The 21,857-nt window shown below is 33.2% G+C and overlaps 1 protein-coding gene across 1 annotated transcript in view; it reads left to right on the forward strand.

Moving 5' to 3' along the window:
• The window catches only part of TRDN (triadin), a 441,243-nt gene that overhangs the window by 318,080 nt on the left and 101,306 nt on the right, over positions 1–21,857 (forward strand). The window contains 1 exon segment of the mRNA XM_079147356.1: positions 19,278–19,328. Coding sequence (XP_079003482.1) covers positions 19,278–19,328 — 51 coding nt within the window.

Below are 21,857 nucleotides of genomic sequence, written 5' to 3' on the forward strand. Positions count from 1 at the left end.
GAATTCTTACTCCTAGGACTATCTTAGGAGTGCTGTCACCATCTACATCAAGACTGAAGCCAACCAAGTTTCTGTCCCCCTCCCACTGTCCTAGCCCAACATTGACTTTGATTTAACAAAAACAGCTAAATGCAAAGCAAGGCATTCATTGGCATTTACCCTGTAATGACTTCCTTTAGATAAGGTTTCTCTACAGGTAGGTTTTGTAAGGCTCATAAATATTTATTTGCTTTTTAATTTAACACTTTCATCTCTTCAAAGTCATATAGTTTGCTGTATTTTGGGATCATGTCCCAGATAACAAAATGGGTTTCTCTCCTTGAAATATAGTTTATATTTTTCTAATCAGCACATATTCAAATTTTTAGTGTATCTGTTTTTGTTTTTTGAAACAGGTATATTCAAAAGTGAAATTGCCCACATCTTTCTATTCTTCATGTTCTTCCTTCCTTCTTTTTTTCCTTCCTACTTTCCTTCCTTTCCCCCTCTTTCCTCTTTTTTCCTTCTTTTCTTCCTACAACACCGACTCTAAGAAAAGATCAGGGATAGTGATCTTGTAGACATTTTTGATTAATTGATTGTTTATTCAGAATATTGTTTACATTCTGTATTTGATTGAGCTAACAGAATTCCAGTTAGATGCGCTTTGTCAAGAACACTGAGCAGGCGCTCTTGTGTACGCCACAGGGAATCTCATGCAGAAGTGCAGGATCTCTGGAAGTATCATCAGTGGGTTAAGCTGGTGACAGTCACATTTATTTATTTTAAAATTGAATTTCCCCCTTTGTAACTCTCTGTGGGGTTGATACTTGGATGTGATGCAATATTCAGTTTCCCTTCGATTCTTCATGAAATGGTTGCTAGTATCCTCTGAACATTCTTACTTGAATCAATTATTTCAAGGAAGTGCACTGATTTTGTGCAAGTAATTTATACTGTTTTGATGTCTGAAGAGACAAACAGTGAATCTTCGAGTAAGAGCAATAAATCCTAGAGAAAGCATAATTCCATGGACATAGCACTTAAATGATTCCATTATTTCTGTTTTGGTTACTAGTGATTTGGGATGGGTTCATTTAATATTTGGATGAATCTCAAGCATGACTACATTTCCTTTCAGTTGATTAAGCCACATTAAGATTAAATTTAAAGGAGCATCTAGTTGACATTTGCAAGACACTAAGTGACTCCAGCAATAACCTGGAATGTAAGTCCATTAATCATAGTCCTGTCAAGTGGAATTCTTTATGGAGCTTGCTTATCAAAGCAGAGTATAAAGGAATAAAGTAGAAAAGAGTGTGGAAAAACTAGTGAGAAGATAGGAAGGGATTATTGCTTTTTCTGTAATTCTTTAGGATTAGATTTACCATAGGTTTTTATTGCATTATGAAGAGATGAGAAATGTTTAAAAAGGATTAAAAATACTTTGTTTAGAAGAAATATTTGGTACTGAATGAGTTCTGAAATGCTGTTTTAAGCAGAAGCAGCATTTTGACTGGAACTCTTATTTAAACGTTATCTTTATATTGCAGCTGTACCTGGAAAGAAGGAAGAAAAAACAACCAAGACAGTGGAGCAAGGTAAAAAAAATGAAGGAGGTTGACATTATCTTCTTTAGAAAGACAACAACATGTGGAGGAGAGCCCTGGATTCATACAGGCGGAAGACAATAACCTTTAAATCTGTGCTCCATATCACTGTCCTTGCATGTTTTTTTTCTTTTTCTTTTTTTCTTTTTTTTTTTTTTTTGTGCCAGGCATAATGTGAGGTGGTGAGCTGGATTTGTCTTTCTTTTGTGAATGAAACTTTGAGTATAAATTCAGAACAGGGAAACTCCACAGTCTGCTTAATTACATCAGCAGAAACACTCAAGATTGTTGGGAATCAGGAAATGAACTGGAGCAATTGGTAGATGTATGTGTTTGGTTTTTTTATTGCAACACCACATTACTGATCATAGTTTGAAGAATAAAGGTGACCTAATTCTGTTTACCAAAAAAAAAAATAATAATAATTTACAATTTTTGGAAAATAATTGTAAAAATTAAAATATAGGAGAAAAACAACAGCAAAAGAAAACTATTCAAATTTATATGATGACTTCGACAATTGGTTTTCCCAAGGTCTGAAATTATAAAGTTACAAAATGTCATTAAATAGTTCTGCATTTAATTTTTTTAATGTGGCTATATTATAATTAGTTGTATACTTCAGAAAAACACTCTATAGTACACCAGACTTGAGACATTTACAGTGATGTTACAACCCCTCTTAAAGTTCAAAGTGTGTCAACAATTTTTTAATTGTTGCTCCCCACTATTCTACTTTTTACATAATGTTATTATGTTTATTATTTATTAAACAAAATTTGAACTGGCAATAATTTTGTCAAGGATAAAGTCAAAATAATCCTTACTCCTATATTTGAGATGCAATAAAGTTCCTAGTCTCTTAACATCAGAAATTTAAAATTTTTGATGTATTTTATCAAGAAAATCATTCCATTCCTCACATTTCAGATAAGTGAACTGGTTAAGGATTCAGTTCAGTAAAAAGATTGGTAAAGGACTTATTTCCTTAGGCTTTTCAAAATATAATAACATTAGAATATCTTTGATAAAGTTTTTCAATTTATTTTGGCTTCTGGGTACCACCTGACATGTTAGAATAACAGGGCGTATTTTTGCAAACTTCTTTTTTAAAGAAAAGTGCATACTTTAGTCTCCAAAATTTAAAGTAGAAGCACTAGATCCCAGTTTCAGCCTGTTCACCTGTCCAAGTTTCTGGTCCTAAATTTCTTCTTCAAAACTTGAAGATCGTTATACCTAACCTGCATATCTGACAAGATATTGTATAGTTCAAACAAAGGATGTCCAGAGGATGTGAAAAATTTAAATACCTAAATATGAATTATAATACCTTTTAGATTTTTTTTCTAATAAAATCAATTTCAGTCCAGGTGAGAGAAATTTTAAGACATCAAACTTCATAGTTTTGTTTCACTCTGGTGTAGTGGTGATTGCTCATGGGACTCAGAGATTGCATTTATACCCACCATGTGTTAAGAGAAAATTGACTAGGACATAAAACACCCTTATGGAGAACAATGTACCTAACAGATAACTGATCTGACCACCTTTTGTTTATTTCTTCTCACATTGATTCTAGTTTCCTCAAGTGACCAGAAATGGAAAATGGCTGTATGACATGTGAACTTACTCTTTTACATATTATTTTATAATTTTTAATAAAAATTTCTTTTATCTTAGTCAAAGCTTAGGCCTTTGACTTGTGTAAAAAAAAGAAGAACTTCTTTCACTGGCTCTTTTTATATTGACATAGTAATTAGTTTCGGTTTTAAGTATTGTATGGCAGTGGCCACATATTTTTCAGCTATGATAATAATAGGAAATGGTGTATTTTGATATGTTGCCTATTTGGGGGATTATATATCTATGACTAATAGTTGTGAAAATAGATATTTTCAGAGTTTCATAAAGCAGTGAGTTTATTTGAGAATAAATTAGAAATAATTGCATTCTTGAAATTTCATCATAGCATTCACAAGATCATACTTTTAAGACTTGGTGTATTTTTCTTAAGTAGTTTTTAGTAATTGTTAGAAGGATAAAAATGTTAAACCAGTTCATAGCGCATCAAAATACAATTAAGTGTTCATTTAAGGTTGAACTTATAGACTTTATTAGGGAAAACACGATGATATTTGTACTCATCATAAGATATCTAATGCATTTTGTGATGTATATTGAACATCTGGATTTAGTCTGCATTACAATTCTACTTTGGAAACATGAAGCTAAACTTTACATTATGGAAAATTCATATTAGGAATGGATTTTGTGTTAACATTTACCTAATGAGACATTATAACCTGTAAGATAGAAATTTAGTCAAAGTTCTGAAAAATACAAAAATAATCATTTTTTTCTGTTGTTCATGAAGAATTGTGTGATATTACATTATTCTTCTCATGAAGATCTTAAGTTGGCTATCTTGAATTTTGGAGTAAAAAGAAATACTTTATAGCCAGGGGTGGTGGCTCATGCCTATAATTCCAGCAGCTCAGGAGGCTGAGGCAGGAGGATCAGGAGTTCAAATCCAGTCTCAGCAAAAGCAAAGTGCTAAGCAACTCAGTGAGACCCTGTCTCCAAATAAATTACAAAATAGGGCTGGGAATGTGGCTCAGTGGCCAAATGCCCCTGAGTTCAATCCCCCCAGTACAAAAAAAAAAAAAAAAAAAGAAAGAAAATAAATATTTTATAGACTTCTATACTTTGAAGGTGTACACACAAACACACACCTTTAATTGTTCCCTGGTTTAGAAAACAATTACAAAGGCATATCAGAATACTTCTTTACTGTGCTTCCATAGTAAAAATCCCTATCCTTATAGGGAGAATCAAGGAATGAAAGACAAAAAAATTTAAAGCACATGCTATCCTATGAGCATTCATGTTTTTACATTTGTATATTATATCTTGAAAGAGTACAATTCATTAATGCAATAACTCATTATTGCAAACTGCTCATTTACTGATATTTAATTTCTTATATTTAGGTGTACACTTTCTTCCTTGGTGTTCCTTTTCACAATCAATCTGCCCTCTTCAATTGCATTTTCCTTTCTTTATTCTAGTCTCTCTCTCTCACTCTCTTTGTCAGAAGAAAATATTTGGTAAGATTTATTTATTCATAGCTGGGAGGGAGGCAAACAGACCTTCTAAAGAAGAATTATGAGATTTGAAAGGAGGTTGTACAAGACAACTAACCTCAAAGGTCTGAATTGGGGTGTAGAATTCCCATTTTTAATATCCTTCTTTCAAAGTGACTTGAGTCCAACAGTAAAAAGGTGAAAAAAATTAGGAATTCATTCATTGGCAAATAATTTTCCTCCCTTCCTCCCTTCCTTCCTCCCTCCCTCCCTCCCTCCCTCCCTCCCTCCCTCCCTCCTTCCTTCCTTCCTTCCTTCCTTCCTTCCTTCCTTCCTTCCTTCCTTCCTTCCTTCTCTCTCTCTCTCTTTCTTTCTTTCTTCCTTTCTTCCATTCTTCCTTTCTTTCTTTTCCTCTTTTATTCACTCATGTGCTTGACATTACTTGAGTCTTCCTGTAGAATCTGTCCAAAAGCCCATACCAGTGACTGCATACAGAAAGAGTTTGATAAAGTATGGAGTTGGAGTTGTCAAATACAGAGAGAGATTATTGAAAAAAATATCAGACGATCTAGATTGCAACAAACTGTGCCTAAAAGACTGTGTAACTAAGGGAATATTTTCAGAAGTCAAAATTAGTATTTCAATAGTAAAGAGGTCCAAATGTTTCAGAAATTGGAATGTAAACAATTAAATTCTGACTTTACCCAATTTTACAGTGGAAACAGTAGAGGAAAAATTAATAAGTAATTTATTTGTTAACTATACCAATTTTGTGATATTTAGCAGATGGTAGTATTTCTTAAAATTATGTGTGAACAGTAGGCATTTTGACAAAGATAGACAAAATTTAATTTTAGTAATTATAACTCTTGTGAATTTATTTAAAAAACTAAAATGAGATAGGAAGATTGAAAAATTATCTAATTAGGTCAATGTATTTGCCTCAATTCAGAAAAGTTAGGTCTTATCCTACATTTTCTTATTTTTATAATTAGGAAGCCCAATGAATCTCTAATACCTGTCCCAAATGTAAAAGTAGTATTCAAAAAAATTTAAATAATGTGCTGTGCTTCTTACCTCAAAATATAAAGAAGGCTGTTAGAAGGAGGCTATTTTAGAAAGTCATTTATAAGATTCTAAGATGCAAATGCTAATAAAAATCACACTTTATAAATTTAAAGGCTTATGGATACTTCATTATCTTAAATTAAGTTGAAAAGATTATTACAGAAGTATTAAGTATAATTTTCCACCCTCTTAACAATTAAAAATCTCTTTAAAAACTCAGTTAAGTACAAACATGACAAAATAGTTTTTAAAAAATTAAATAGAATTTGATTGCCTATTAACCATCATGAATAAATTTGAACACAATTATTAATCATCTTATTAAGGATAAACTTGGAAAGTATGGATAATAAATGTATCAAGGTGTATTTACTGTATTAAGAGATTCAATTTTGCCTTATAAACAAGTTAGTATGTGTCCACCTGAAGGGTTCTCACTTTGCCCTCTGTCAACAATGGTACCCTACATAATTGTAATAGTATTTTAAATTGTCACAGCAGCAGGCAAAACCCAAGTATTTTATGTATTTGTTACCATCCACATCCACCTCATCAGATTCTTCCATTCTTTGTGCATGCACTGGTCCTTTTTGATTCTGTGATGTGTAATTATTGTAGATTTATCCCGTAGTTTCAAGGTACTGTTAATGATACCTAAGAGTAATGTTTTTCGTGAGAGAAACGTATTCATTTGAATAATGATATCTATATTTCTTGGTGTGTCAGTTACAAAAAAGAAACAATTTTATATTTAAAATTACTGGAGTAAAATTGAAGACTTACTGCCAACTGTATTTAATTATTTGCTTAATATGTGATTATAAAGTAACTTATTTGCTCATGTTGATTAAGTCATGCTGTTGACCCTCAATAAATGTTAAATGATAACAATATTATTGATTTCTGTGATTCAAAACTTTCTGACAATATTTTGTACTTTGATTGTTTAATATTTATTGAGCGCCCACAATAGGCTAGGCGCTGGGAATGGGGTGCAAGGGGCATGAAGAGGGCATCAGAGAGAAGATGGTCTACATACAACTCCTAAAAATGAGCACACCATGTTTGCACATTTTACATATTTTCAAGAGACACTTTAGCAATTCATGATCTCACCTGGTCACAACACATTTTACTTCTTACATTTACTTAATAATTTTAAGTTATTCCCACAACTATTTCATCTCATTATGAGAAATTCCTTTCTAGCCCTTCCTTTCTTACCTACTTTAGCCCCACTCCTGCATCCTTCAGTAAACAGGTCTAATTTCTATCTCTCTAAATAGAACAACAAATACTCAAAGGAAGTTAATAACATTACATTGGTTTCCCATAGAGTGCCACCTTCTGCCATGTAACATTTTACTCATGTGATTAAATATTAGTTGAGAGAATTGTCATTCAACACTGGAGAATTTCAACCCAGAACAAGGGCAATCTGTGCCAATGATATTAGTGAAATTTGGAGGTGATGATAAAGGACATGTATTACTGTGTGACTTTCCCTCCAAAGTTAAAAATTCACTCTTATTTGTGCAGGCTACACCGCAGACACATACAGACACACGGGCAGATGACACATAATGCCTCCTTTTATTTCATGCAGACATTCTGTTTTTCAGTTATCTTAAAAATAAACTGTTCCTTTGCCAAGTTTGGCATCCATGTCCATCTTCTTTCTTTCTTTCTTTTCTTTTTTTTGCAGGTGGGGAGGTACTGGGGTTCGAACTCAAGGCACTGGGCCACTGAGCCACATCCCCAGCCCTATTTTGTATTTTATTTAGAGACAGGGTCTCACTGAGTTGCTTAGTGCCTCACTTTGCTGAAGCTGGCTTTGAGCTCATGATCTCTTGCCACAGCCTCTGGAGCCACTGAGCTTATAGGCACATGGCACGGCGCCCAGCTATCATTTTCTTTCTTTTTTTAAAAATTGTGCATTTTGTGGAGAATCACACTGAAAGTAAGAAGACTACCCCAGAAAAACCCTCCATGCCCCATCCTGATACTTTAAATAGGAACACCACTTTTGCTATCAAAGAACCTCAGTAACAATTAGGTCAGAGAACTATAAAGTAAAGGACTAAATTAGGTGCACCACCTGGCTTTATCCGCACAGACAACACACCTAGGAGCCAGGTGTCCTCCTAGTCTGCTTGAAGTCTACCCCGCCCCTTGATTCTTCAGTGTAGTTTCTTAGTGGAAATGTCAATCCTTTAGTTTCTAAAAGTAAATTTTTACATATAATATGTGCTCTTGCTTCATCTATAATTCTTAAAGTTGTCTTAACTCTCAAGAACCTTCAGGTAGTACCAATACACAAACCATTTCTAAAATCCCAGTTAAAACTGAGTGTAAATTTAAAAAAAATGTTGTCATGCAAATTCTGAACTTAAGATACTGCACTTTGAACTTTTTAAATACTTCTTACAATTTTAAAGCAATACAAAGAATATAGTCTTGATCATTGTCTACCCCTTAGGTCAATATTCTTTAAAAAGTGCTTTAATCTGAAATGAGACATTTTCATTCTCATAAGGAAAAGAAAAATTCTCTTGCAAATTCTACTTATCCTCATATAGAATTTTGATTACCATCACCAGGATTTTTCATATAAAATTATTTTAAGTATTTAATATAGATAGTTGAAAATTGAATTTTTTTCTCTGTGGAGAATAATCAGTTTTGTATATTCCTTTGACTTTCTGGATTAGCTTATATAAAAGACTGCAGAGATGTACCACAGTGCTTACTGTACAGCACAACAAGAAAAAAAACTTTGTATAAGCTTTTAAACATTACCCCCAGGCTAATTATGTTTTCTTATTTCCTTATTAGTGCTTACTTCCTCTCCTACTATTACCCTGGAGTTATGCATAGATTGGGTCTCTTTTTTCCTTTAGGAAACTTTAATAGAAGTATTTTGCAAGCTGGTACATTATTACAAATCTGAGCGGTTAGAGTAAAGATGGTTTTCTGATTCTTTTCCTTTGTGTTAATTTTTCTCATTTACAGGCTGTTTTTCCACTACAGACATTTTTTTTAAGAACCCCCATAAACTATCTTGAAAAGAATTTATGACAATCAGTTACCATGCCACATCCTGGAATAAACTGATGGAGTCTAAGTGCCATAATTTATAATTAAATTGCAGAAATAATTTAGAATTTATAAAAATGAATTGCTGTTTTTTTTCTATTATAAATTATACATTTTAATGAATTTCAGGACCTAATATGGAAATTTTATCAACATCTACATAAAATTATTTGTAACTTGTTAAATACTACTCCTCTAATTTTTCAGAGAATGATATCAGACACTAATTGAAAAGGAATTCTCAAAATGTCAAAATTAAATTCGGTGCTTCCTTTGGAATTTGGGAATGGCAAAATGTTAGTTAAAAGAAAGCTTTTCATCATATGACTCTATGGCTCACAAAGTTTAACTTTTATATAAGAAAAGAGATTAGATAGCCCATATAAAGCTTTCATATTTTAAAGACTTGACAATAGAAATCATGATGAAAGATTCTTTATTTGGAGATGACCTTATTATTTTGGTTCTGTAGTAAGAAATAATTGATGAAAGGCAGTGATGATTTTGAAATATTTACCTACTTGAGCAAGATATGAATCTACTCAATATAAAACTTAAGGTTTAGTCTAGCCTTCCAGTAATTTGTTCAGTGACAATGGGCTAGTTATTAGTCTTACCCAATCACCTTTTATAAAATCACTTTATTTTATTAAGTAACCCCTAAAGGATCTTCTGGCCCTGATATTGTACAGTTGTCATTTGTGTCCCCCATGCCCGATACATTCTTACTTGACCCCAAAGGCCCAAGAATACATTTTTTTTCTTCTGATTGCAAGTTCAGTCTGTGCACAAATACAAGCAAGAAATATTTTTAAAACATTTTAAAATCTTTTATAAATCTACTAAATGAAATGGGAAAATTGGAAATATTTACTGACATGTTCACATTGCATTCAGATGTCAAAAAATGGAACAAAAGATGCTATTGAATGTCAAAATCAATGACATAAAGCTTCTCTGATATGATATGAATTTAAGCATGACAATCAGTAACAACAGTACACAAGTTGTAGATATTATATTCATGACATACAGAAAAGCACTTGTAATAAAATTCAATGGAAGATACTATCTCTGAAGAGAAGAGACTATGGATAAGAACCCCAGGAGACTGGTGATTGTAGGCTATTTTTTTAAATGTGCATAATGACTTTCTATATATTGTCAGTTATTTCTTCAGTATCAACCACATACTGTTATCCTTCTGCTTTGATCCAGAGCCTGGTGTATAGTTCTATCATTCTATTCAGTTCATCTGTACAAATGCATTCTGACAGAGACTGAACTCATGCAGCTCTCTTTGGTTTCTAGGTCCCCCTACACAAGAGATACTGAATAAACTTTTATTGAACATATGTAGTTTGTATTTTAAAAAACAAATATATTGTCTTTTATTTAAATTTTTAATTTAAAAACATTTTTGGTACTAGGGGTTGAACCCGGGGGTGCTTAACCACTGAGAAACACCACTTTTTTTTTTATATTTTGTTATGAGACATGGTCTTGCTAAGTTGCATAGGGCCTTGCTAAGTCACTGAGGTTGGCTTTGAACTTGAATTTTCCTGCCTCAGCCTCCCTAGCCTCTGGAATTATAAGCATGTGCCGCCACACCTGGCTTATCCTGTTTTTAAAACATAGTTTCCAAGAAGAGGGACTTAAGGGCACTTTATCACAGTGGTAAGAACTGTTAGAACTGTTCTATTCTGTTGAAATGGCATTGGGTTGTTTTTCTCCAACTAAAGACTTTTTAAATCTCGGACATCATATTTGTTTATATGTACACATCCATCAAAAGTTTAAAGTATTGCTAGAGCAGAGTTTTTTCATGAAAATCCAAAATATTAGCAAATCATATCCAACAATGTACAAGAGGAATTATACATGACTAAGTGGGATTTATTCCAGATACACGTCTGGTTCAATATTTAAATAATTTAATGTGATCTAGCACATCAACAGGCTAATGAAGAAAAAAAGAACATAATCATTTCAATAGATGCAGAATATAAAAATGATTTACAAAATCTAATAATCTTGATAAAAACTCTCAGCAAAGTAAGAATAGACAGGAATTCAAATTTATAAAGAATATCTATAAAACATTATAGTTAACATTATATGTGGCAGTGAGAAATTAAAACTTCCCTACTACCTTGGTAGATCAGGAATAAGGAAAGGATATATTCTCACAAAACATATTCACACTGGAATGTAGATAATTTACTAAGACAAGAAAAAGAACCAAAGGTATACAAATTGAGAAGGAAGAAACAAAATTGCATTTGAAGATAACATGAAAATCCTCCCAAGAAAAAACTCCTGAAACTAATCAGTGAATATTGCAAGTTTTCTGATTATATCAGAAAATAGAGCAGTATTTTGTATATTACAAAGTTAGCATACAAAACACTAACTCTCCAATATGCCCTCAATGAAAAAATGGAAAGAATAAAGTTAAAATCATAACACTATTTATATTAGTATCAGTAGAAGGAAATACTTAGATACAAATCAAAATACATATAAAGTTTATATATAAAGAAAACTACAAAACTGTAAATAAAGGGATTTGATTGAAAGATATTCCATGTTTAGGTCTAGAAATAAATATCGTTAAAAGGTAAATTCTTCCCAAATTGATCAATAGAGTCAATGCAATTCCATCAAAATGCTAGCAAGTTTTCATGCAGATACTGACAAACTGATTCTCAAATGTACATGGAAGGAAAGGAGAGGACTCAGAGAAGCCAATATGATATTGAAGAAGAATAACAAAGTTGGGGGACTGACATTACCAGACTTTACACCTACTCTCAAGGTCCAATAATCAAGACAGTATGGTATTAGTGAAAGAATAGAAAAATTATTTGAGACTCATGATTTTAGTATGTTTAAGACAGTGAAAATATTGTTTATTGCTATAATGGTGAATGTCATTGCACATGTGTCAAAGTTTGTAAAGTATACAATGCTAACATGAACCATATATGAAATAAGAACTTTGGTTGATAATAATGTTTCATTATTGGTTCTTTGATTATAACAAGTGTACCATTTTCACCAGGAATTACGGTTGGGGAGGCTGTGTGTTGAAGGAGGGTATCTTAATTTGGGCTATTGTAACAAAGTACCATAGACAAGGTGACTTATAAACAACAAAATAATTTTTCCCATAATTTCCAATACTGAAAGTCTAACATCAAGATGCCCACACAATTAGGTCCAGAAAAGATGTACAGATTTGAGCCCCCTTAGTTCTCAAATCAATTACATGAAGTTCCAGAATAAAGAATCCAGATACAGATCCACAAGAAATAAAGTCAACTGATCTTTGACAAGAAAGCAAAAGCAATTCATTTGGGAAAGAATAGTATTTTAATAATTTTGGACAACTGGACATCATTAAGCAAATAAATAAATTTTAAAATAAATGAATAGATCAATGTAGAAACAGACCTTACATCCTTCACAAAACATTAACTCAAAGCAGATCATAGACCTAAATGTAAAATATAAAACTATAAAACTCCTAGAAGAAAATCTGTTTACTCAGGTTTGAAGATGACATTTAAGTACAATACCAAGAAAAAAAAAAAAAAGGAAGAAAGAAAGAAGGAAAGAAAAACTCATGAACAGAAAAAAATATATTTATAATTTGACTTCATGGTTTATAAACAACAGAAAGCTACTTCTCAGAGTTCTGGAGACTGGTAGTACCAGATCAGACTGAAGTGTGGTAAAGTTCTGGATAGGGTCCTCTGCCAGGTTACTGGTTGCTGTCTTTTGTCTCCTCACATGACTGAAAGAGGGCAAGAAATCTCTCAGAGTTGCATTTTATTTTTATGAGGGTACTAATTTCATTTGTGCTCCATCCTCAAGACCTAATTACCTCCCAAAGTCCCCACCTCTTGCATCATATGTGGACTAGGATTTCAACATAGGAATTTTGGGGAAACTTGTGGACTAGGATTTCAATGCAGAAATTTTGGGGGAACACAACATTTAGTTCATAGCAGAGGGAGTATGTAGGAACTTTTACTTTCTGCTCAACTTTGCTATAAATCTAAATCTGCTCTGAAAAATTAGTCTATTAATTTCTTAAAAAGTACATCAAAATCTCAAAGAATTAGTTCACTAAGTGAATCTCGCAGTACTATATTATGTGACTCCATAGCATGAAAACAGAAGGATAAATAAAAAGACCTATGTATTTTTATTGTATTAGTAACTTTTAACATTTTTCTTATATTTTCTTATATTCAAGCATGTATCTCTTGAAATTTCAGTTTTCATTATCTCATAACTTTCATTCAAATACTTAAATTATAAGGAGAACGATTCCCATGATCTCACACAAATGTGTTACTGAAGAAGATTTCAGATTAAGAAATGAAGTTCAAAAGACACTACAGACTATGTATAATGAACAAGGTTGCTGAAAAATAGAATATATTTATCTAAAATGATCACAGATTAGAGATAATTACAAAAATACATGGAATAAGTATACAGGTACATGTTTGCAGATGACTCAATTTAGGAAATTCACCCCAAAACTTATATAACAATACAAAGCTTAGTAAATATCAGATTGAAACATACATAATTTTATTTTTGTCCAGGAAAACTATTGAATATTGATAATTTCATTTTACTTGATATTTATGTCAGAAATTGGAAAGTTACCGAATAATTAACTGTGAAAAGATGATCATAAGGATGATAAGGTTTTTGTGTAAAGATCTGAGAAATTCCCTGATAAAATATGGTCAGCACAGAATTTGTCAAATTAATGTCTTTATTCAACAAGCAGTTATTGAATTCCCAGTATGTGCTGGAGGGCATAGTCCCTGCTTCAGAGGCAGAGGGTGAAATTATGAGAACTCTGAGGTCAGTTGCTGATTGATGCAGATAAGCTCACTGCAGACTTCCAGGGATAACCTGTGGTGTGCTTGTCTTAGGAATTCACCTCTTCCTAGGGGTGCAGTGTAGCAGTGCAGCCCTACCTTTTTCATCTGGTCATCTGAGTTTAGATTTCCAGCTCCTCTTTAGAAACTGTGATCCCAGTCAAGTTATTCACCTCTCATAGTGAAGCCAGAATTGGGAACAGGTAGTTAGTGTAGAAATAGGGGATCGGGTCAAATCGAGGAAATGGAGGCCATAAAATCATCTGCCTCTGGAAGTTGGAAACTGCCCCTGGAATGAATGGAATGTCAAGGATCTCCGGAGCCCATTGATTACCAAATTTACCTGCCTTTATCAAGAACTGCAAGCCAGGAACTGCTAATTAATGCCCCCTGGGCCCTTACCTGCCTGAATCACCCTGGCCCTCCCCCTGCCCATGGCTTTTCACTTAATGCAAAACCAGGCCTAGTCACGTAGGCAGGAAAGAGAGATAAGGGGGGGGAGAGAACTGGAGAACAAAAGAGACTTTAACCTATAAAAGATGTAGGGTGCGCTCACTTCTTGGGACTTGAGAACATCAGCCATGGCCCCCTTCTCCCTGCCGGGAGAAGTCTGTATTATTAGCTTTAAATAAAACCTGCTTAACATGCTTGCCTTGGCGTGCTTCTCTAGTGTTCAATCTTCAACATTAGAAGGAGCAGAACTCGGCACCGGTAAACGGCGGTATCAATAGCTTCAGCTATCACATCAATAATATTAGCCCTTGGACACAAATGTGAGGAGAAAGAGATCTTATGTGAAAGCACCCACTGACACAAAATAAGGCTTTGTCATTATGTGTGAATGCAGGAACCACTAGACCTGTCTTTATTTTCTTTATTTTCTTGCCTCTAACATCAAACTTTGACATCTTGGTAGACCATGACTACATGAAGAAAATTTTGTAACTAAATAAAATTTTCTTTGAAAAAAAAAAAAAAAAACCTTTTGTCATGGATTTAGAAGTCAGTAACTGACTCTGTCCTCAGGATGAACTAGTGTATCTCATCTCCCAGACGTTGAAATAGAAGTTAAAATCGTGTGTATCTAATTCCTGATCAAATAAAATTGTCAATTTATATAATTACATATGGTTAATCTTTTTTTTTTTTTTGAAAGATCTGGGCAGAGATAAACTAAAATGCAGCCAACTGAAGTATTCTCCAGAATTCTGATTAGTATTCTCAACATTGATTTATAAAAGTGACCAAAATATTTAAGGATGTGTGAAGGGTCCACTTCTTGCTGCCAAGCAACCCAACCTCAAACTAATTACATAGTTCGACTGGAATTTAGCCAAAGGAAAAGGTGCTTAAGTGACTTCAGGGGAGGCCCCTCAGCTAAGATAATTTGAAGAACACTATTAATATAAGGTGAACTTGTCAAAAGAACAAGAATATGGAATTATTTGGACAAGATTTCCTATCTGATAGTGATTGCAAGATATGCATTAAACATTTCCACATCTGTTACATGGTTTTGAATTCTTATGCCATGGTATATATCACAATTTTAGCAACTTGCCTGAAACATACAGTGCTTGAGTGAAATTCCTCAAAGAATTTGCAAAGTGTTATATATTATCATATAGTTGGTGCATTCAAAATTTACTAACTCTAACATGGTTTTATGCAACTTAACTTGCAAACCTTATTTACAACTACATGGGGAATATGTCATCATAGTCTCCAGGTAGGAGCAACACTTTTCTGATGTCCTTTAAGCATATTTTATCATATAATTTTTAATTGAGTTGTCCATTCAAAGATAGAAGATAAAATACATTGCAAATTTATTTTTACGTAAAGCATAAAAATTATGTAACAAAAAGAGGGCTTCAATATTTTTAAAGACAATATTGAATTGAATTGGATTACATTAAATTGGAAATATTATAGCTGAACAATTTTTATATACATATTTAGCAAGACATATTTGAAAGGTTTAAAAAAATATGTGCATCAGATCCTTTAGCAAAGAGAGTTGGGAATGATCAAATGTGGCATTAGGGCAAAGAGCAAGTTAAGGATGGCTTCCAGACCAAGTCATACTTAATTAAAAAGTTAACAGAGAGTATCCCGAGTAAAATTAAAGTCTGATAACATCTTTTCAGGAGAATTCAAAATTAGAATGACATAAAACATCAATGAATTATATTTTCCCTTTTGACTTTTATAAGCAAAGTATTTTAAAATATTTAGAAAACTTGAGAATTTCATCTTTGTATTTATCTATAAATTTTGTATTTTGGAGGTTGGAATAGATAGAATATTATAAAATAGCTTTTCTAAAATACCACTGATTGTCATCTGACATTTAAATGAATGTAAAATCATAATTCCTGGGGGGTGCTCATATATATTAAATACTAAAACAATTGTGCAATTAATCACAATAACTTTAGGAACAATGCAGTTATCACTTAAGGAAGTAACATAGAGGTGTTATGAAATAATTTTAACATTTTGATGCTATGTGATGTAAACAAAATAGATATACTCTGAATAATCATCAGGTGCCACTGAATTATGCTTCACATATGGTTCTTCAAAATTATTCTTTCCATAAGAAGAAAAGTTCAAAAGGTTTGGTGCACGGGTCTTATTCATTATGTTCATTAAAAAAAAAAACAAATATCAAAGCAGCAGGTATCTTATATCTAAAAATGAGGTCAAGAATGTCGGTTTTGAACTGATGTTCTGAACAATTTGGTAGTGTGACCTCAGTGGGAAAAGATTGAGAATTTTGAATTTGGTCATTTACATAGCCAGGAGGCCTCAACTGCCTGGTAATTATGTTGGAATCTTTTAAACTCTCCTATTAAAGTTTCTTATATCAGTCTAGTTACATTTGGCTTTGACATCAGACCAAGATGCCCAATGCAAACATTTCTGTTAATAGCCTTATCACTAATAAACTGATCCTGAACTTGATCTTGCAGAATGATGAATAACAAGTAATAGCCAGATGAAAGATATTATTTATTACCAGAATTTCCTTTAAGAACACTTGGATACCCATCCTGGGGTTCATAATATTTATATTTCTGCCAGATAGGAATTGTAGTGCCAATTTTTCCTTTTACAAGAGTTCCGTTATTTCAGTCTTTTGTCTTTTCCTTTCATTTTTCTTTTTTAATTCTTGTAGAAGAAACTACTATTATTAGCACACATACATTTTATCTCCTTTAGGATAATGTTAGAAGATAAAGAATAAGCTTATTTTCAATTTATTTTTCTTAATGAGACACATTTAGGTTTTTAAAATATAAATTTCTGAATTCATTGCAAGTGAATACTTTTATCCAAAAATGTTTTTAATTCAGTAAATTATTTGAAGTTAGACTTGTGTGGCTACTTTGATCAAAATCTGTGTATTTTTTATCTTTAAAAATCTGGTAATAACAGCCAGGTATTGTGGCTGTAATCCCAGCTGCTTGGGAGACTGAAGAAGGAGGATCACGAGTTCAAAGCTAGCCTCAGCAAAAGCGAGGCACTAAGCAACTCAATGAGACCCTGTCTTTAAATAAAATATAAAATAGGGTTGGGGCCGTGGCTCAGTGATTGAGTGCCCCTCAGTTCAATCCCTGGTAACCCTTCCCCCACACAAAAAATAGATCTGGCAATAACACATAGAAATTATGAAATGCATGCTACTAAATTCAATATATGAATGATACATCAATGTGGGTGATTTCTATGAGATCAAATTTGAAAAATGCTGGTATAAAGTTATAACTGAGGACATTGATCTTTTAAAATGTACCTTTCATGTATTACCAAGGAGACAATTTTGAACTCTCTAGTTCATTTTATTTTTGTGTAATTAATATATTCACTAGGTCAAATTAATCTGTGTGAAGAAATCAATAAGATTTGGGTGATTTTTTTTGAAAAAACATGCTACTGGTTATATTGACAGTTTCCATTTATAAATTTATATGCCTGCTTTACTTCTATAACACCTGTGTATAATCTGTACTTCACCTGTTTTTTTCATCTGTTTGTGGAACATTACCTTTTGGGGTGTTTTGATGACATACGAAACAATATATTCCAAAGATAATATTTACCTCCTAACATTTATTTTTGTTACGTGTTAGGCCTTAATTAATATCATGTTATCCTACTACAAATCAAGGATGAACTCTAGGAACTATTCTCAATTTTAAAAAATAATATAATTTACAGTCTATATCCTGTTATATAGTTAAAGTAACATTTTGTAATCAGTGAAATTCTAACCAACTTACAAACCTAAACTCAAATGGCATCTTCTCAGTGAAAACCTTCCACATTTTTAAAAGCAAAATTAATAAATCCTTTCTATATTATCTATATGTCTCTAATGGAGAAATACCTGGCCCAATATTTTGCTGTTTGTTAATAATTCTTTGTCATATACTATTTATATGTACAGACCACTCCAACACTTACTGATGGGTAACAACAGCTGATTTCATTCTTGATTTAGTCTGTTAGGAAGAATAAATTAGATAGTTTTCATTTGGGTATCTTGTGTGATTGCAGTCAGATGTCAGGTTGGGCTACAGTCATGTGAAGTCACCAACTGCTGAGTGTCCAAGGCAACCTGCTCAGGTGGCTGGTGGTCTATGCTAGCTGTTGGCTGGGAGCTCAGTGGGAGCTGGTAACTGCATTGCCTCTCCCAGCATGGTGCTGTGGGTTGAATATTGTATATGAAGTAGGATTTCCAGAGCTGGTATCATTGGATAAGCAAGTGGAAACAGCATGGCCTTTTCTGAGTTAGCCTTAGAAGTCACATAGCATTGATTTCACTGCCTTGTGTGGGAACAAATGACTTACAGAGTAGTGAGCCAAATTGATATATCAGCTCAGTCTAGGCCTCCCTAATCTCGCTCTGCTGCTCTAAAATGTGTCTTTCTTTCTATTCTTATTGGTGTAATTCCCCAATTCATCTCTGTTAGTCTAATTCCTTTCTGTCTTTCAAGGTCTGCTTTAGCACAAGATTGAAACCATTTCTGATCCTATCTTTTAATTCCTGAAGAAAATACCACTGTGACTGAGCTCAGAGAAATTAGTTCAAATGCCAGGTCTCCTAGTTAATGTCTTTGGAAAAGTTATTTAATCCATTTATGAGCAAAGCAGGAGAAATGACAGAACCTATGTATCTCATAAGGTTGTTAGAAACACTGAAGGACAAGACAGTAGCAGACACTGCCTGAGACATAGTAAGCAGACAACATTGGCCTTTATCTAACATAGCCCATAGCTTTTTATTTGTACCTACTTTGCTACTGTCATGGTCTTCCCCTGTGATAATAATTCATGGACTTATTTTCTGCCTTTTGCATTTTTAGCTCAATGCCTTATCTGCAACATCTCAGGAAATATCTGTATTTTGAATATAAACTCAGAGGCTTATTCTTTAAGCCTCAGTAATCAGAATACATGAAGAACTTGCCATTTTCTTCTCTATTATTCCTTATAACCATTCCTTGTCATAATCTCTCTTTCAGAAATTAGAAAAGAAAAATCTGGGAAGACTTCATCAGTTCTGAAGGATAAAGGTAATAGAGTTAATGTAACATAATTTAACCTAATATTGGAAATGAGTGAAAATATCTAAATGAGTAGATATTACTTTAGTGGCATCTCCTTTGCTGATGTGTGGATAAAAAATTGCACAGGTCACAGTCATATATTTTTTAAAACTAACATTAATTTATCTGTCCCTAAAATTCTATTTATTATGCCAAAAATGTGCTCTGATTAAAGCTAAAATAAAGGAGATTTTTCTTAAATAATAAAAGGTTTATTGTTCAGCTTCTCTAGCAATTAGAGAAATGCAAATTAAAACTACACTGAGACTTCATCTCACTTCAGCCAGAATGGCGATTATCAAGAATAGAAGCAACATTAAGTGTTGGTGAGGATGTGGGGAAAAAGAACACTCATACTTGCTGGTGGGACTGCAAATTGGTGCAATCACTCTGTAAAGCAGTATGGAGATTTCTTAGAAAACTTGTAATGGAACGACCATTTGACCCAGTTATCCTACTCCTTGCTACATACCCAGAGGACTTAAAATCAGCATAGTATAGTGACATAGCTACATCATTATTTATACCAGCTCAGTTCACAAGAGTTAAGCTAACCAATCTATGTGCCCTTCAACAGATGAATGGATAATGGAAATGTGGTATATATACACAATGGGGTATTACTCAGTCTAAAAGAAGAATGATATTATGACATTTGCTGATAAATGGATGGAACTGGAGAATATCATGCCAAATGAAATGTGCCAATTCCCCAAAACTGAAGGCCAAATATTCTCTCTGATATACAGATGCTAACACACAGTAAGGAACTAGGGAGGGAAGAATAGAAGTTCATTGGATTAGACAAAGGATAATGAAGGGAAGGGAGCAGAGATGGGAGTATGAAAGACAGTAGCATGAATCACACATAACTTTCCCATCTTCATATATAAATATACAACTAGTGTAACTCCATATCACGTATAACCACAAGAATAGGAAGTTATACTCCATGTATGTATGATATATCAAAATACATTCTACTGTCATGTATAACTAAAAACAACACAAAAAAATTTTAAAAAGACACCAAAAAAGGTTTATATGTGTGTATATAGACATAATTAAATGAATATATACACACATATATGAAATAAAGAATATTAGAAAGGAATTGCCTGTATACCCTCTGGTTTTCTCTTTTCTATCCACTCATACAACATCTATTTGGTGCATAATACCTTCCAAGTATTGCTAATCATTGAAGAAACAAAGATGGCAAAGCTAGGAACAGGGAGAAAGATTTGGTCATTGCACTTCTGAATCCTGTTATTTTCAAATGTTCTTAGGCTTGTTCTGTGTTCTTTGTTCTTGTCAGGCTCCTTATTGTGAAAAAGCATGAAATTCTTACTTAAATTTTTTAACTTCAGTCTCCTAATGGACTGACCGCCTTTTGTCCCTGCTCATCCATATTCCAATCTTATTTCTAAAAATAATCGCCTAAAACATCAGACTTTCTCTTTCTATTGCAACTTTCCTCAAAACCCTCACTTCTGAATTAATACACGTAAAATACTTATAATTTATTCTATAAAATACATATTAATTAACTGAAATGCTGCCTCTTTGAGCATGAAGATTTGGTGTTATTCATCTCATGTCTTATGTGGACTGATGAATACCACATTTAATATTTGCTTAGTCTGCTTCTACTATGCAGAATCAATTGAGACATGAACCAGACACCAGGATACAATAAAGGCATAGTCTATGTCCAGACAGAATTCCTAGGATTGATATCATGATTACTTTAAAATGTAAGAATCATAACGGAGAAATACTGGGCACTATGAGAGGGTGAAATGACATATCCTAACCAAGTCTGGAGGATCAGGGAAGCACTGAAGAAGTTCTGTGAAATTCAGGTGAGGAGCCTGAGGAGTTCAGCAGCCAAGGGTCAGGGCGTTATTGGGAAGCAGTCCCAGAGCAGGGCATCTGCTTGGTGACAGGTACATCATTGAGTACTTTATGTATTTTGTTTTAGATAAAATGTGCTTGCTACCTCCATTTTTATAAGTAAAGAATCTAAAGTATATATAATGTGAGTTATCCAGTATCACACTGGGGAAGAGGCAAAGTTAGAGTCAAAGACCAATTTGTCCAGTTTTAAAGTCCATCTTTTCATTTTAACACTGGTACTGCTTCCTCCTTAGAATAGAGTTCTCATATTTGTAATTTTCAAAGAACCTACACTTTGAGTGTAGACTTTATCACATAAGCTTAAAAATATATGTGACATAGGCACATCGGGTATGCAGTATAGAAAATTAGTTTTTGCCCTTTGGCTAGTGGGATGATTCTATTTCATTCCCACAGGAAGGTTTAATTCATTTTTTTTCATCATTGATTATCTATACTTTGAGAAAGACCCCTTTCCATCTCACACACTTTTATCTTAAAATTTAAAAGCTGTCCGTGGTTGCATGTGAGCCAAAGATATCATGGGATTATATTATCAGCAATCTGCATTTGTGTGTTTGTGTATGTGTGTGTGTG

The sequence above is a fragment of the Sciurus vulgaris genome (assembly GCF_902686455.1).
Source record: "Sciurus vulgaris genome assembly, chromosome: 7".
Taxonomy (NCBI): domain Eukaryota; kingdom Metazoa; phylum Chordata; class Mammalia; order Rodentia; family Sciuridae; genus Sciurus; species Sciurus vulgaris.